The sequence below is a fragment of the Penicillium samsonianum genome (genome assembly GCF_028829775.1).
Source record: "Penicillium samsonianum strain IBT 33392 chromosome Unknown utg000003l_segment0_segment0, whole genome shotgun sequence".
Taxonomy (NCBI): Eukaryota; Fungi; Ascomycota; class Eurotiomycetes; order Eurotiales; family Aspergillaceae; genus Penicillium; species Penicillium samsonianum.
Genome location: NW_026643261.1, coordinates 7,040,710 through 7,055,201, shown reverse-complemented (window position 1 = coordinate 7,055,201; position 14,492 = coordinate 7,040,710). Strand labels below are relative to the sequence as shown.

At 48.4% G+C, this 14,492-nt stretch overlaps 6 protein-coding genes across 6 annotated transcripts; 3 read left to right on the top strand and 3 right to left on the bottom strand.

Moving 5' to 3' along the window:
* Positions 1 to 388: 388 nt before the first annotated feature.
* Positions 389 to 1,543, bottom strand: N7471_006367 (uncharacterized protein; the record flags this gene model as incomplete). Its single annotated transcript, XM_057279086.1, has 1 exon — positions 389 to 1,543. The coding sequence occupies one exon, from the start codon at positions 1,541 to 1,543 to the stop codon at positions 389 to 391; it is 1,155 nt and encodes a 384-aa protein (XP_057138696.1).
* A 1,531-nt stretch (positions 1,544 to 3,074) lies between these two features.
* On the top strand, positions 3,075 to 3,448 carry N7471_006366 (uncharacterized protein; the record flags this gene model as incomplete). The annotated part of the gene is made up of 2 exons (XM_057279085.1): positions 3,075 to 3,152; positions 3,215 to 3,448. 2 exons carry the CDS (start codon positions 3,075 to 3,077, stop codon positions 3,446 to 3,448), a joined length of 312 nt encoding a protein of 103 aa, XP_057138695.1.
* Positions 3,449 to 3,500: 52 nt separating this feature from the next.
* Positions 3,501 to 4,002, top strand: N7471_006365 (uncharacterized protein; the record flags this gene model as incomplete). Its single annotated transcript, XM_057279084.1, has 2 exons — positions 3,501 to 3,556; positions 3,609 to 4,002. 2 exons carry the CDS (start codon positions 3,501 to 3,503, stop codon positions 4,000 to 4,002), a joined length of 450 nt encoding a protein of 149 aa, XP_057138694.1.
* A 272-nt stretch (positions 4,003 to 4,274) lies between these two features.
* N7471_006364 (GNAT family N-acetyltransferase) lies at positions 4,275 to 4,769 on the top strand (the record flags this gene model as incomplete). The annotated part of the gene is made up of 1 exon (XM_057279083.1): positions 4,275 to 4,769. One exon carries the CDS (start codon positions 4,275 to 4,277, stop codon positions 4,767 to 4,769), a length of 495 nt encoding a protein of 164 aa, XP_057138693.1.
* Positions 4,770 to 5,265: 496 nt separating this feature from the next.
* gprC lies at positions 5,266 to 6,555 on the bottom strand (the record flags this gene model as incomplete). Its single annotated transcript, XM_057279082.1, has 1 exon — positions 5,266 to 6,555. One exon carries the CDS (start codon positions 6,553 to 6,555, stop codon positions 5,266 to 5,268), a length of 1,290 nt encoding a protein of 429 aa, XP_057138692.1.
* A 5,037-nt stretch (positions 6,556 to 11,592) lies between these two features.
* N7471_006362 (uncharacterized protein) lies at positions 11,593 to 14,055 on the bottom strand (the record flags this gene model as incomplete). Its single annotated transcript, XM_057279081.1, has 1 exon — positions 11,593 to 14,055. The coding sequence occupies one exon, from the start codon at positions 14,053 to 14,055 to the stop codon at positions 11,593 to 11,595; it is 2,463 nt and encodes an 820-aa protein (XP_057138691.1).
* Positions 14,056 to 14,492: the final 437 nt, after the last annotated feature.

The following is a 14,492-nucleotide window of genomic DNA, read 5'->3' as shown; positions in this document are numbered from 1 at the left end:
CATTCCAAAACAGGACAAATACTCCACCAAAGGGGGTGTCTCCACAGGAACATGTCAAGAAATGGCTGGCTCACAAACCAGAGCGAAGCGACAATGGCAATTGTTCCTGGGAAGTACGTGATTGTCCAGGCTTCAGACCATGGCTGTTTGCTGGCAGACTGAGCACTGTTGATATGGCTTTTTCAGAGTATAAATACCCTGCATTGCTAGTTTGAATAGATCATGATTCTTCTTTCTCTTTTTCTCCTCCTTGCCAGTAGATAGAACAGTTTTGATTACCGCGGACAATCAACCAGGCATAATTTCAATGTTATTTTTCTTTTGTTTTTTTATCGCTGACAAGTGCCCGATGTACACATGACTGATCTGTTAGCCAACATTGCTAGTTCTATTCTGGGCCGGTGATAGATTTGGGCGCCCGCACAAAAGAATACGAGGCGTTAGCAGCCAAAAGGAAGGACGCTTTCCCAGTCACTTTGGGATCCGGGCCGATAAAGTTGCTTGGGAAGCCAACGTCAAACGGCTTTTGGCTCTCAAGGTATTCGATTTGCTTCGCTGTCAACCGGATATTGAGAGCCTGGATGTTTTCCTTGAGATGCTCGACTCTGCGGCCGCCAACAAGAGGGAACACATTTGGTGCTTTAGCCATCACATATGCCAGGGCAACTGCGGTGAGGGATTTGATTCCATGCTCGTTGGCAACCTTTTCAAGTGCTGCGCTCATTGCGGCTTCTTCTGCGCTTTGTTCCGCATTCAACATGCTACGGAGACCCTGCCCCTGAGCTTTGCGTCGTTCAATTTCCTCCTTTGTTTTGAATTTACCCCCGCCCATGACATCCCAAGGGGCAAGTGCCATTCCAAAATGGCGCGCCATGGGGATGATTTCCCGTTCGAAATCACGAAGCATAACATTCCATCTACCCTGGTAGATGCTAAAGGGCGTCTTTCCGTGGGCTCGAGCATATGAGTTTGCCGCTGACACAACCCACGCCGGCGTATCCGAGATACCCAAGTAGAGTACCTTGCCCTGTTCCACCAGGATCTGAAGACTATCCATAACCTCTTCGATTGAAGTGGTTTGATCCCACCAGTGGAGATACAGGATGTCAATCCAGTCGGTTTGCAGCTTCTTCAGTGAATCCCGAACACTCATATGGAGGCTGCGCTTGTGGTTGCCGCAATGGTTGGGGGCATTTCCCTTGCCTAGCTTATGCGACCGGAAGTCCGTGGTGAATTTGGTAGAAATCACCAATTGATCACGGTTCTTGCGTTTGGCCATCCATTCCCCAATCCAGGCCTCGGATTGCTCGTCCTGGTAATTGTTGGCCGTATCAATGAAATTTCCGCCAGCTGCAACAAATGCATCGAGAAGTTTGAAGGACTCATCCTTGCTCATCGAGCCCATTGTCTCTGCCCACGCATTGCCAATGGACATGGCTCCGAGCTGGAGAGGTGAGACGCGAATTCCAGCCGTAGAAGAAAGAACGCGGTAACGTCCCAACTCGGTAGTCGGCTCAGGAGCCGGAGCCCAAATATCCGCCATGATGAGTGTAGGTATTGGGGTGTTCCTAGACAGAAGATACAGTACAGATAGAAATGAAAGTCCAGGTTTAAATCAGCTCAAAATTTGCGTTTGGGGATGTCGATTATAAATATTTTCCGACTCTTGACGTCACTACCAAACTCGCGTTGTTACTGTTGGTTTCCGAGTTCCCAGCAGTTAAAGAATCATTGAGACCCAATTCCGCGCAAACTCAAGACTTTCTACCATTCTCTCATGAGCTTGGAAAGCTTGCTGTGGGGCTACTGTCATCAAGCTACATTAGCGTCCCTATGCAGGGTCCACAAATTGATAACGCGCTAAATTTGGGTCTGGCCAAAATGACATGGGAAATTTGCGAAGTACAATCATGCCTAGAAACTGAATGGCTCTTTATGGCCTATCCGTCTGTGAAAGGCCCTCAAGTAGTTCGGTATTGCTGGCGTCGTGACACCTAAACCTCATCCAGATCCTTATTTTCTCGAAAACTCCACTTATCCCCATTGAATATCACTGTAAAGGCAGCGTGGATTCTATGCCATCAGCCGCATCAGTCTAGTCATGGCTGGGCCAATAAGAACAATTCTGTCATCACCATCCCACGGGTGGCTGATCAAGCCCACACTGACAGAGAGCTATCCGATCACAAATAGTGGCAAAGAACCTAAATCCTCTTTCGTTCTCCACCGATAAACTAACAGAGTACATAACTTCCCTATTGAATTCAATCCTGAGCAGGATGAGATCTGTAAAGGAAAGCTGGAGAGAAATTCTGGAAAGAGGAACATCCAATGCGAGGGCAGTATCCCAAACTAGCATTCGAAGAAGGGTGATTAATCATCACTGTGTTTGGAAATGCGGAGATACTAGGGATATTGCCGACTCAGGTAATTTAGGCTCATACTGGTATGAAGTTCGGACTTAGCATGTATCGCCGAATGCTTGCGGCTATGATTTGCAACCGCCCATGGACGGTTTAATCTGATCTCACCAATCGGGTGAGATATGTCATCACAGCGCAGCTATCTGTTTGTGTCCTTGTGCTTTCCCTTGTGTGTTGACAATCCGCGAGCTTCCTTAGGGTCTTGGGCCTTGTTTGCGTGCTGTGCCACAATCCTTGGCTACTCGTGTGTAAAGCATCGCATATTCCGACAATCAGCGCTTTTCCAATGCTCCAGAATTCATGCCCACTCCTAGTTGGTTATATGACCTCGTGACGTGCAAAACACTGGCGCTCTCTCTGCAGTTATAAATCCTTCCACATTCTCCGATTTCCATCCCACCAGATATTGGCACAACAAACACAAATCAATTACATGAAAATCATTCTCGGATCATGCCCAGCAACGGAGCTCACGATATCGTCTTTCGTATGGAAAATATTCCACGACTACTCTTCTAGAACCATCAAGGCTGATATTATATTTTCTAGGGACCTCCATTGCAGCCTGCAACTCAAGCAGCCAACTAGGGGTGTATATGCAAGATGTCATGGGAAAGACCCGCGAGTCAAAGTACGAGGACAAATGGAGCAATGGAACAGAGAAAAACGGTCTTTACTTCGGCCAAGCTCTATTCTCCTGTAGCCTGCACCTCCAGTGAGCTTGAGAATGTTAGTTATCTCAAGGAAAACCTATCAAAAAGGATGATTGATGATTATCAAGAACTGGATAGATCCGAGCCTACTACCTCTCCACCGAGAACACTATGATGGATATGGCTTATGACAAATCCAAAGGTTGGTATGAGGGTACCCTTGGCAAGAAGCGCTTTATGACCGCGCCATATTCAAAGCTGGCCGGTTGTCACCTCAAAGGACCCGCTATGACCATCAGGGTCTATTGTCCGATGGCAGACAACACGATTCAGGAGTACGGAGTCAAGGGCAAATCACCCACCACCTCATGATAGGTTATCATTGCTTACAGGGGAATACAGATAATGGAATCTGGGTTCAGCAATGCCCGGCACAGACATAACATGCACCATATTCAAGACGTCGGAACCGAAGATCCGGTAATTACTGCCATCAGGGATCTGTTTCACAAAGTACTAAAAGTATTTATAGTGTCTACTACCAGCACATGGAACATGGCATCATCGAGAAGTGCTACGACAGCAAACGCGGCTGGTATGACGGAGTGGCCAAGTTCCCAAAGGTCCAACCCCGGACGTCCCTAGTTTGTACTAGTTACTGGCTCGGACATTGTTGGATCCGGGTCTTCTACAATACTTCGAATATGATGCGCGAGATGGTTTACGATGGCAAGTCTTGGGCCGAAGGACATTTCCACGCGAACTGTATTCCTGGAACGCAGATTGCTTGCATCAGCTGGATAAATGGCTCGCATCCGGATGTTCGCGTGTACTTCCAGGCTGGTCATGAAGTCTCCGCGATTACGGAGTATGTATGGACTCAGGGACGTTGGTCTTCTGGGAAGCTTTCGCTCCCTCCTGCATGATTGTTAATTTTGGCACATTGGTATTTTGTTCCTTCGAAATGTACGTGTCAAATTGCAGTTTGTTTGAGCTTATCTCCCTCAAATTGGATTTATTTTAAATTGTATTTTCTTGAGGAAATAAAGGTTTATATACTTGTCGCTTGGAGGCGGGGTATCTGACTCACAACGTAGGCGAGCGACAGTATTCTTCTCGAAAAACTTCCCCGTGTCACATTACCCAATGGTGTGCTTGACAGTATCCAATAAACTGTGTCCTTTATCCTCCTCTCATCATGGCGGCAATTCTCGGCTCAACGTCCCCAACAGACAGCAATCTTGCACTTCACAAAGCTACAGTCGAAGATATACCCGCCATTAGAGCCATGGTCGATGCCGCCTATTCAAAGTACATAGAGCGCATTGGCAAACCACCAGCACCTATGACAGAAGATTGGGACCAGGTGATCCGCACGCATGAAGTTCTCGTCTTGAGAGACAATGAGCGGATCGTGGGCTCAATCACCTTCCACAAGGACGAGCCGACAAACTCGCTCAAAATCGACAACGTGGTTGTCGATCCGACAACACAGGGTCGAGGCTACGGATATAAAATGATCAAGTACGCGGAAGTGGAAGCTCAAAAACAGGGACTGTCCAGTGTAACATTATTCACTAATGTGAAAATGTTCGAGAATGTTGGGTTCTATGCAAAGCTGGGGTTTATGGAAACGGATCGAAGGGTGGAGGATGGGTTTGAACGTGTTTATTTCTATAAGAAGCTTTGTTAATGAGGATAGCCATCGACTGCGGAAGATCATTGGGGATCCTAGACTCAGATCGAAGATTCCGACTAGTGGTGCCCACGATGGAACGTCATCCAACCTGTGTCTGATACGTTAAATTACGTGGAAATTCATTCAAATAGAACCAAGTCATGGGTCTTCAAATTCGAAAACATTAATTATCACATGTGAATCGCTATGGTTCACATGAGGAACGTGTCGGTCCTTTATCAAAATATATACATAAGAAGTCCGTCATAGAAGACGATTAAGGGCGAGAGTATTGAGAGACATGAAAAAAGGAAGAAAAGGGAGGAAGAAGAAGAGAAAGAAAAAAAAGACATGAAGCGGTAGTGACGAGATCGTGAGGGAAGGAATACATGTTATAGTGACAGAAAAGGGGTATCGAGGGCATCATACCACGGACAAAAATAAATGGTAACGATTCAGATGACTCGGGAGCATAAAGATAGAAGTATAAAGAAAGGGTCATGAGAAAAGTTCATCTCCGCCATCCTGCATGAGGTGGCCTAGCGTCGGGGAACTCCTTGCTAGAACGCTGACTGGATCCCTCGTCGGGGTAAGCAGGCTCGTGCGTGATCTCAATGGTGGTTTCTTGGTACACCTTTCCGATCGGGGTCATTTCATGCTCATGGCCGTGGTGGCCGTGTCCGCTGGGCGAAACGATGTTATCCGTTGAGCCGTCACGTTCATTCTCATCAGTGAAAGTGCCGCCCATTTTGCGCGTGGGATCGGCCGTGATGGTTGTTAAATTGTTCTCGCCTCGCTTGCCCTTGACACTACTGAATTTGTTGTAGGAGTGGTCTTGGCTGGGTTCCGAGTCGATGATCAGGTTGCGGCGGGTGAGAGTGTACAGGACGACATCGACCAGCCCGGAGCTGGTGATGATAGCGCCAGAACAGCAGAAGAATATGATGTTGGGTGCATCGCCGTCAGCTGTGGCCATGCGGCCTGCGGCGAGGGGTAGCGATAGGATGATGTAGACGATTGGGTAGATGGTCATGTAGCCTACGACGCGGCGTAGGCGCTTGAGGCTCTCCAGCTGGCTGTTGCCGAGGATGGCGGAGGCGGCGATCTGCCGGCGCAGCTGGAAGTACATCACGGCGTAGAGAATGACTGTACCGAACTCGGCGAGGAAAATCCAGATGTAGTGAGTCCATAAACGGGTGGTCTCGTATTCCTCGCTGATCCAGCACCAGGCTCCGGAAGGCACGAAGACGTTCGCACCGTACATTGCTAATGGGATGACTACCATTAAAGCGACAAAGCCCCAGACGCCGACGACGAAGCAGACAAAGAACCGGTAGGACATTTTACGGCCCCAGACGACTAAAAGGAATGTGTGGAAGGCGATGGCAAGCACGAAAAGACCACTGCCGGGGTCTCCAATTTGTAGCCACAGCCCTTGGAGAAAGCATGCGGCTCCGCCGGACTTGATTTTGTCTGTCAAGATCCATCGTAAACAAATAATAAATGCAAGTGACTGTTGGAAATCCGCCAGAACAAGATTGTAAATAAGAATGATGTACTGGTTGTAACCGATGTATCGTGTATAGCTGCCGCGCCAGAAAATAAGTCGATAGGTGATGAAACCGAGGAGTATGGATGTTGCGACAAGAGAAAGGAGGGCCATGACTGCAATTGCTATCAGACCTCGTCGATGCGATTCAGGAAGAGGGTCGATATCAAGTTCGACGAAGCCAGTCAATCGAGGCGCCAATGAGTGCTCGTTGTTTTTGGGCATCAAGCCCATGAGAATGAGTGCTGACATGGTGGAATGTCTTGGGGGTTGGTTTCACTTTCAAGGGTCTGCTATCATTGCCTGATCAAAAGGTGGAATTGAAGGCTGCAAAATGACGTTCCTGGGGTCACTTTGCAGAATTGGATCGAGGGCGGGCAACAAAAAGCGATATATAAGGCTGACGCGAATGCCAATGAATGAGATGTTGAATGTGGTAAACACTAGACTTACCCCATAAGCTGCCCGCAATGGTAGATAAAGAATAGCTCGGGAGGGGAAGAGGCCACGGGCATGAAAATTGAAAGCTAGATGCAATAAGAGAGAAAGAAACAACACCCAAACTACTGGGACTGATTAAACTCAAAATGTGATAGGCAAGAACAGAAGAATGAGACTTAAACCCATTCGGCCTTTTTTTTCCCGTCAATAAGTGGGTGATCCACGACAAGTTTGAGTGAAATGTGGATTTATCTGCGAGAAACATGGACACTTGAGAGAGAGGGAGTGCGATCTCCATAATAGCTCCACGGTCCAGAGCCGTAAATCCCTGTATACAACGTACATTTTATTCCACTTACCCTATTTAGCTCACTTTTAGGGCATATGTGCCCCTCAAGTGGGTAAGAAGACACAAATTTGCCACGAGATGGCGAATGAAACGGCCATAAAGTTTAGCTTAGTTGGTCTATTTTGTACTAGCCCACTCGATGAACAAGGCGAACTAGTATCTAGTTGCATACAAAAGTACATACTACAGACATATTAAAAAAGGGCATTCGCCGTTTAGAAACGGGGTTGCATAGAAAATGCAAGCCCAATTTTAAGAATTGCTAAGAAGGCGCAAAATCAATACAGATCCCACGAGGTCCGTCATCTCCGTGTCAAGGCCAAAGCGCACATTGGCCCATTGACAGGGGGCTCGGATCGCTAGTACCTTATGTTCGCTGCAGGGGCGAGGCTTCTGGAACACTAGCGGGAGTGCATTAGGACAAGTGTATTCTTTTGTACGGAGAACTCCACGATGTTGAAAATATCATATTTTTCTATCAAAGCCAGCAGACTCTTTCCCAAACCGCTCAGAGACGTTCACGATATATGGTCGATCGGCGGAGCTTTATCATATCAATATGATCAAGTTAACAAAAAAAAATAATACAAAGCACAATGTGGGCGACCAGGGGGTGGACCAGGGGACCCTGGTAACAGGATTTCATGTGAAATCCACCCCGCAATAGCCCGGATCCGGTTCCGGATATGTACCAGGAATAGAAAGTGTTGTCAGAACAAAAGGATTATTTAACAATAGTGGACATTTGTGGACACTGGGCCTCTTGGCCATGCGATTGGGCCAGATTAAGCTTCGATCCGCCTCCAACTCTCCAACCACAAGTGACCACCGTCCGTTTTTAATGGGGTAGACGGAACCAAACACAAGTTTTTTTTCTCTCAGCGGCATAAAAGAATACCGATTGTGGGGGTCACCCGGGTAGCAGGTCTTTGTTTGGCCCCCCTATTGCCGGTTCAATTTAACAGGGATATAGATGCCGAGGAACTGGATAAACAGGATAAAGGAGACTGCTTGTTTCCGGTATGCCTCCGGCTTGCGAGCCCGGGCTAGTGGAGAGTTGCCCCCTAAGTGGATGTGATCAACAAAAAATCGTCAAAAGGATGATTACGCACGACGGTCTGGTTTAGAGCCGCAGCGATCGTGGAGTTAGTACGGAGTAATAGCCCGCTAAAGGAACCTTGGCCGGGAGTCAGGGCCGGGAGTCAGGGATGCCAACGTAATGCCGCACGATTTAGAACTGTCTCAGATATGCGTCAGGGGTAATCGGGAGCATCCGAATTTATATTGCACCAAATTTTGGTTGACAGCTCAAGCTGTCAGCCTGTCAGGTACCCGAATGTAAAAACAATCCCAATGTTGATATCCTGGACGGTGTATGCTGGACATATTTCCTCGGCCTCCCGGTTTTAAAGCGCCCTTAACGCCATGTTTCATTCCAAGCGGATTTCTTTCCTCGCCTTCTCCTTCTCGCCCCGCTCATTGCCGATCCAAATTCCAGCGCAGCACTGGCCACATTGTGTATAAGCCCAGGCTATGGGGTTTGAAAGTTTTGCATACACTAGAATGAGATGGAAGCTTATGTGACTCTCTAAAAACTCTATTCGCAGATTTTCGTGGTTCTATTAGCTTCTCCCGGAATTTGGGGTAAATTCCGACTTCAAACTTATGCCGCTCAACCTTCTTTTGCCTCTTAGCCTTTTCTCCTCGGAACCCAACTAGCCGGACTTCACATAGCCAGTTCCACTATCTGATTGCTTAGTGCGGGAGCGGCAACCCCACTCCTCGTATTTCAGCAGCTTGCAAGATAAGAATGCCCTCTAAAACATAGATCTCAACTCGAGGCTCCTTTTCATTGAAGATATCCACATCAAGATTAACCACATCCTGCAATATCAATCTAAACGTGCCTAAAACATCTCCAACCAAACTACCGAGTATCAATAGTCCCATTTCACTCCTTTGGAAAGTTTATTCTCGCTCCTAGCGTTTTGTTCTGAGCCATGGATACACAGACACACAGCATAATTGAAGCTTCGATTGACGGGCCGAGTTTCCTATCTTGGTAAAGATACAAACAAAATAACATTATGACCTGAGCCTATCGATCCTTAGCGTAGTTCCTTTTGCCTAAGATCATTCAAATCACACCCTGAAAGTTCGATAATCAATAGCGTATGATCATTTCTGGGATATCCAAATCCTGCGCCCCGCGAAGCTGGTGATCTACATTAACATACTTTGTACCCCATATCTACGGAGGTTTTCCATCATGGCGGTAGGCAACGAATAGACTATTGGGTAGATCCCCTCTAGCGATACGAGGCTCGCGTGCATGTGATCGCTTGATAGTGTTCCTTCGAAGTTATTATGACTATTATGCATAGCATATGATCAATAGTCTGAGATACATCGACAGATCTACTTACACAAAAGGCCGAACTGCAGAGATGGTCCCGCAAGAGGAAAATCCCCTGGATACCTCCAGACGCACCGCGACCCATCTTCCTTCGCCCTGATTCGTAGCGGCCCTTATCAGCAATGCCTGCTCTCCACCGAGGTAGCGGTAGAGACATATGAATACTAGTCCTAAGCAGGTTGATCCCAGTGCATCAATTTCGTAAGTACATACCGGTGAGGAGTAGCGTAAACCGCAGTGGGTAGTAGTGGAACTCACTTATGCAACTTGCCCCGTCGACGGCAGGCAGATATAAAAAGATGCCGAGGTCCGCGATGGAGCGTCCACAGCGAGCCAGACCCAAAAAAGGCTCCAGATCAGGGATTATTTACTCACTGTACGGAGTACTCTGTACATAAGCAGGCCCATGTCAATTGCCTTTTGCAGTTAGTTTTACTGCTTCACGTTTTAGAAGATCTGGTCTTCGACGCTCATCCTCCCTTCTGTTACTTTTCGGTCGCAAATTTCGACTGGTCCCTTGTTCTTACCCCATTTTCAACTGGTAGGATTGAAATTGGTTGTGATTTAATATGCAATTGCAAGTTCTGGAAAATGCCCTTACATAGTATCAAGGCCATTGAACAGCGGTGCATCAATATCTTACTATCCATTTTAGGCATATGAAGAGCCATCACCAGATGCCAATTGCCCGTTTCTCACGCATAGATCAATCCACCGCAGGGACAATCGTAAGTGGTCCCACAGCGTCCGTCATATGATGTGTGACGTCTTGATCCTCTCGAATAGCATCTAGTAGAAACTACTGTTCACGAGCACAAAGCTCATAGTGACTCGGCTCGCCCTCTGCAGGCATCATCCTATCATGCGCGCGTCCATCAACCATAGTGCTCACACGTAAGCTGATATCTTTGTGTTAGTCGAGCCACCGCTATTACTAGTGGTCTTCAAAACTCAAGGGCTAACATCTTGAATATAGCTGAGTAGGGGATCATATAAAAAATGGCATAGGACGGCGAAGTTGTATTGATTACAGACCCTGCCACTAAGTCTTTACCCACTCGCCATTTTCCCACCAAAACTGACCAACTTTGAACCATCTTTTTTTCATAAATTTATATTATAACATATTTTTAGATTATTTTTAAATAAGTTAGCATTGCACAGCCAGAGTAAACTATATATAAATTATTTTGGTAAGTATTTTAGATAGAGAGTTGTATATTTTCAAACCTTGACAAAGGATATAGATCGCGAGTTCAGTATGGGCGCCCATATATATAATCTGCATTCCAACGAACATGAATATTTCAATTAGTGACTATTTAACAGCCACACATATTTAATGATTCAGAAAGAATAATTTTATTAATTTGAGATTAAAATTTTATTAAAAAGTTTCTTAAAAACTATTACTATATAAATTCATTGAGAGAACAGGGTTCAAAGTTGGTCGATTTTGGTGGGGAAATGGCTGGTGGGTAAAGACTTAATAACAGGTATGGGTATATACGATCTTTTGGTACTCCGTACATAGCTGTACTCAACCATCGCGCCAGTTGACGAACCCGGAGAAGTCCAGCTAGACCCAGAGCTGTGGATGTACTTTGGAGTACTTGGTCCGCAATCGGCTGCTCTATGTCCTTGTTTTGTTTTATCCTAGTCTGGAATTGTCTGTAGCCTGCCAGGGATCATTGCAATACCTAGATCCAGTTCGCTTATATTGCACAGTACTAACAATGCAACGCTGAGATATGCTAAATCAAACTTGTATCATAGCCAAAGCACACGGCCAGGCATCGGGTCGGGGGAGGGAAGCTCATGGCATTCATAAATCATCAGAGCAAGATATAAAAGGGGGGAGAGGCAGTAGCCCAAGCGCGGAAAAACGATGCAAAAGCACAAGCGAGAAACGCGAAAAAAAACCAGGACAAGAAAGCAAGGGGGGTATCATGAGTACGTCAAGCCCATTGCAACAGCAACAGTTATATCCATATCCCATGCTATCCAGAAAACAGCCCTCGAATGAATCCAACGCGGCACGTAGGTCGAAAAGAAATTATGCCCATTCCATCCCGACGTCGATCTATCTCCGCCTCGAGTTGCGCGTATCCCGACGACCAAGACCGTCGTCTTCCTCGTCCTCTTCTTCAACAGGAGCAGGAGTGCGTCGCTCAGTGCGTCTCTTGGGCCGACGGCGCCGGTTCGAGCTAATGTTACTCGCCGAGTCATCGGGCGCAAGAGAGCGCTCGTCGTCGAGGAAGTCGTCTTCGCCGCCGCTTTCCCACGTGCCGACGCCAGAGAAGGGCGTGCCCATGCGTGCTTCGACGAACGAGCCCCGGCGGCTTTGGTTTGCTACAGAGAGGCCGGCGCCGCGTTCGCGTAGTGCGCGCCGCACGACTTCGGCTTTGCAGTGGAGGGCTTCGAATGCGTCTTCAAGGGCTTCCATTCCGAGGAAAATGTCGCGCTCGACTTCTGCTAACGCGGCGATCTCTGTTTCCTCGTCTAGAGCGATCGGGCCGCCGAATGAGGCTGGGTTTGAGGATACGCCGTTGACTTGGCTGGAGGGTCGGAAGCTGCTGTCCATGTAATTGGGTGTTGGTCCTCGGGAGATACCGCCACCTAAGGGTGTATTGGAGCGACTGCCGCTCCAGCGAGCCCCGGTGACATTCGCGGTAGGACCTGTGTCTTCTGCGCCGCTGCGGAGGAATCCGTCGAAGCGGCCGGAGATGAGGATCTCCCACTCGTCATCGCTGATGGCGGAAAGGGTGGCGAGAACATGGTGGAGAGTAGGATTATTCAACATGTACATAGCAGTTTCTGGGTCGCGAGGGAGAGAGGATAGTCGGTAAAGACGCTGGATGGCCGAGGCCGACGAGACAAGGGCCAAAGGTTTTGGTCGGGGTTTTTCGTCGTCGGATCGCGGGACAGGAGTAGAAGAATTGATGCCGAGCAAAGAGCAGAACAACGAGCGCTGGTGGGGTTCGAGATGCGTGAGCATGGCGAAAGTCAAGGTCTCGTCGTCAACCTCGTTAGGAGCGCTGGTGCCTGGATCATTTTGCTCGTAAAGCCATTTGTCGACAGCGACCTTCGTCTTTCGAGATTGCCGCATGAAGTGTTCACGGTATTCTTCAGGAACGTCGACGTCAAGCTTCTGCATTGGAACGTGCTCATCGCCTGGCGCACCGGTATCCACGGTGGTTGGTGCCATCGTGAAGGGAGGCCACATGGGAAGTTCTCTGCGACCAGATACGAGCTCCAAAACCTCGCCCCAGCTCACTCCATCCGGTCGATCGTCCGACTCCGCTTGGTCGCATATCTGGCAGCTACATGGCTCGGATGAGATGTCGCGCGCGAACACTGCTTCGAGACGATCCAATAGACGGCGCGCGACTGACCGGTAGCCCGTTGCGACGGCGAGAGATCCATTCTTACTCATGACCTTTTGGTAGTCATCTAGTAAACGGTTATATGGATCGAAGATTTTGCCAGCGATAGCCCGTGACTGAGGTTGTCCTTGCGAGGATGGATCCTTCTGCCCGAGGCTAGCCAGCAGTGCTCTCGAGACCTTATTTTCCAGCCCACCATTTTTCAGCAAGTAATCGACTCGAGGGATAGTAACAGGCATTTCGGGCGGAGGTGGGGGCGGCGGGGGTGCGCCAAAGGAATTCGGATTCACTGGTTTCACAAAATCGATCGATTCATCGCTAGCAGTGCGGCGATGCGACATGGCCGATCGGTTCTGGGTGCGAGAGGGAGGCTTCGTAGGCGGGGTCATGGGTTTTCGTGGCACCGAATGCTGCTGGTTGGGCGCAATAGACGTCGCATCGGACCCGTTGACTGACTCCGCGCCGATATCACGAAGCGTAACGTTGGACTGTGAGGCAGACATCGTCGAGCGACTCGACCGTTTGGGCAGTTTCCTGTCATCGGGGACCTTCGTCTTGGACTTGTAGCTCGACGACCGAGGCGAAGCTTCACTCTCCTCCTTGGGTGTTTTGGGTTTTGTAGGGGTCTCTGCTCGTGACGTCTTGCTGGACTTGGACTTGGTGCTATCATCCCGTTTCGATCGGAGGCTCGATGAGGACCTGTTGACTTCGGAGGCTCTGATTTTTATATTTGTTTTCTTCTTGGGTTTGTCTGTCTCCTTCTCCTCCTCGTTAACGATACTGCCCTTCCTCGACTCTTGGTCGAGACCGGTCAGGGGCGGGCTAGGAGGCGCATGGTGATTCTCGCGGTGACTGTTCTTCCCGTCGTCATGTGTCAAATCGGTCGGGTCCGGTGTAGGGATACTTCGAACGCCTTCCTTGCTGTGCGCTTTCGAGAAAGTAGGATACGGCAGGCTAGATCTCGACTCAAGGAACGAGGCAGCCTCCGATCTCTCAAGTCCAGGCATGGAGGACCTGCGTTGGGAAGTTGATGAGCGAGCCGTGGGAGGATCTTCTGGGTCCTTGGTTGAGGTCTTTCTGTTTGTTTTGTTTGTCTTGCTCTTGGTGGCCTTGACGGTCTTGGACTTCCTATCGTCGCGGTTTAGTCTAACAGGAAACATGGCGAAATCCGTAAAATCGAGTTGTGGACCGCGCGAAAGGGTCAGTCGTCCGTTACCTGTCTAGACTCGCACCGCCACTGAGGGGATTGTGGTCCTATTTTTGTCTCCAATTCTCCTGGCGCTTAGTTCGGGCCGTTGTGACTGGTCGCTTAACGTATGTGCGGGAACCAATCTGGCATTCCATGTGTCTGGGGTCTGGGGAAAGAAAGGGATATCTCTTGGAAAAAGAAAAGAATAACCTCATTCAGGTACGGCGCATGAAATTGTTGGAAGAGGAAAGAAACGCACTATGCGATTATGCGGTGAACAATCTCGGCCCCGCTCGTTTAACTGACGTGGTTTTGCTGCATGGAAGCCTGAAATCAGATTCGGAGATAGTTATATATATATATATATATAAAGATACGCCATTTCAGCTGAAAACTTTCTGAGGGAAC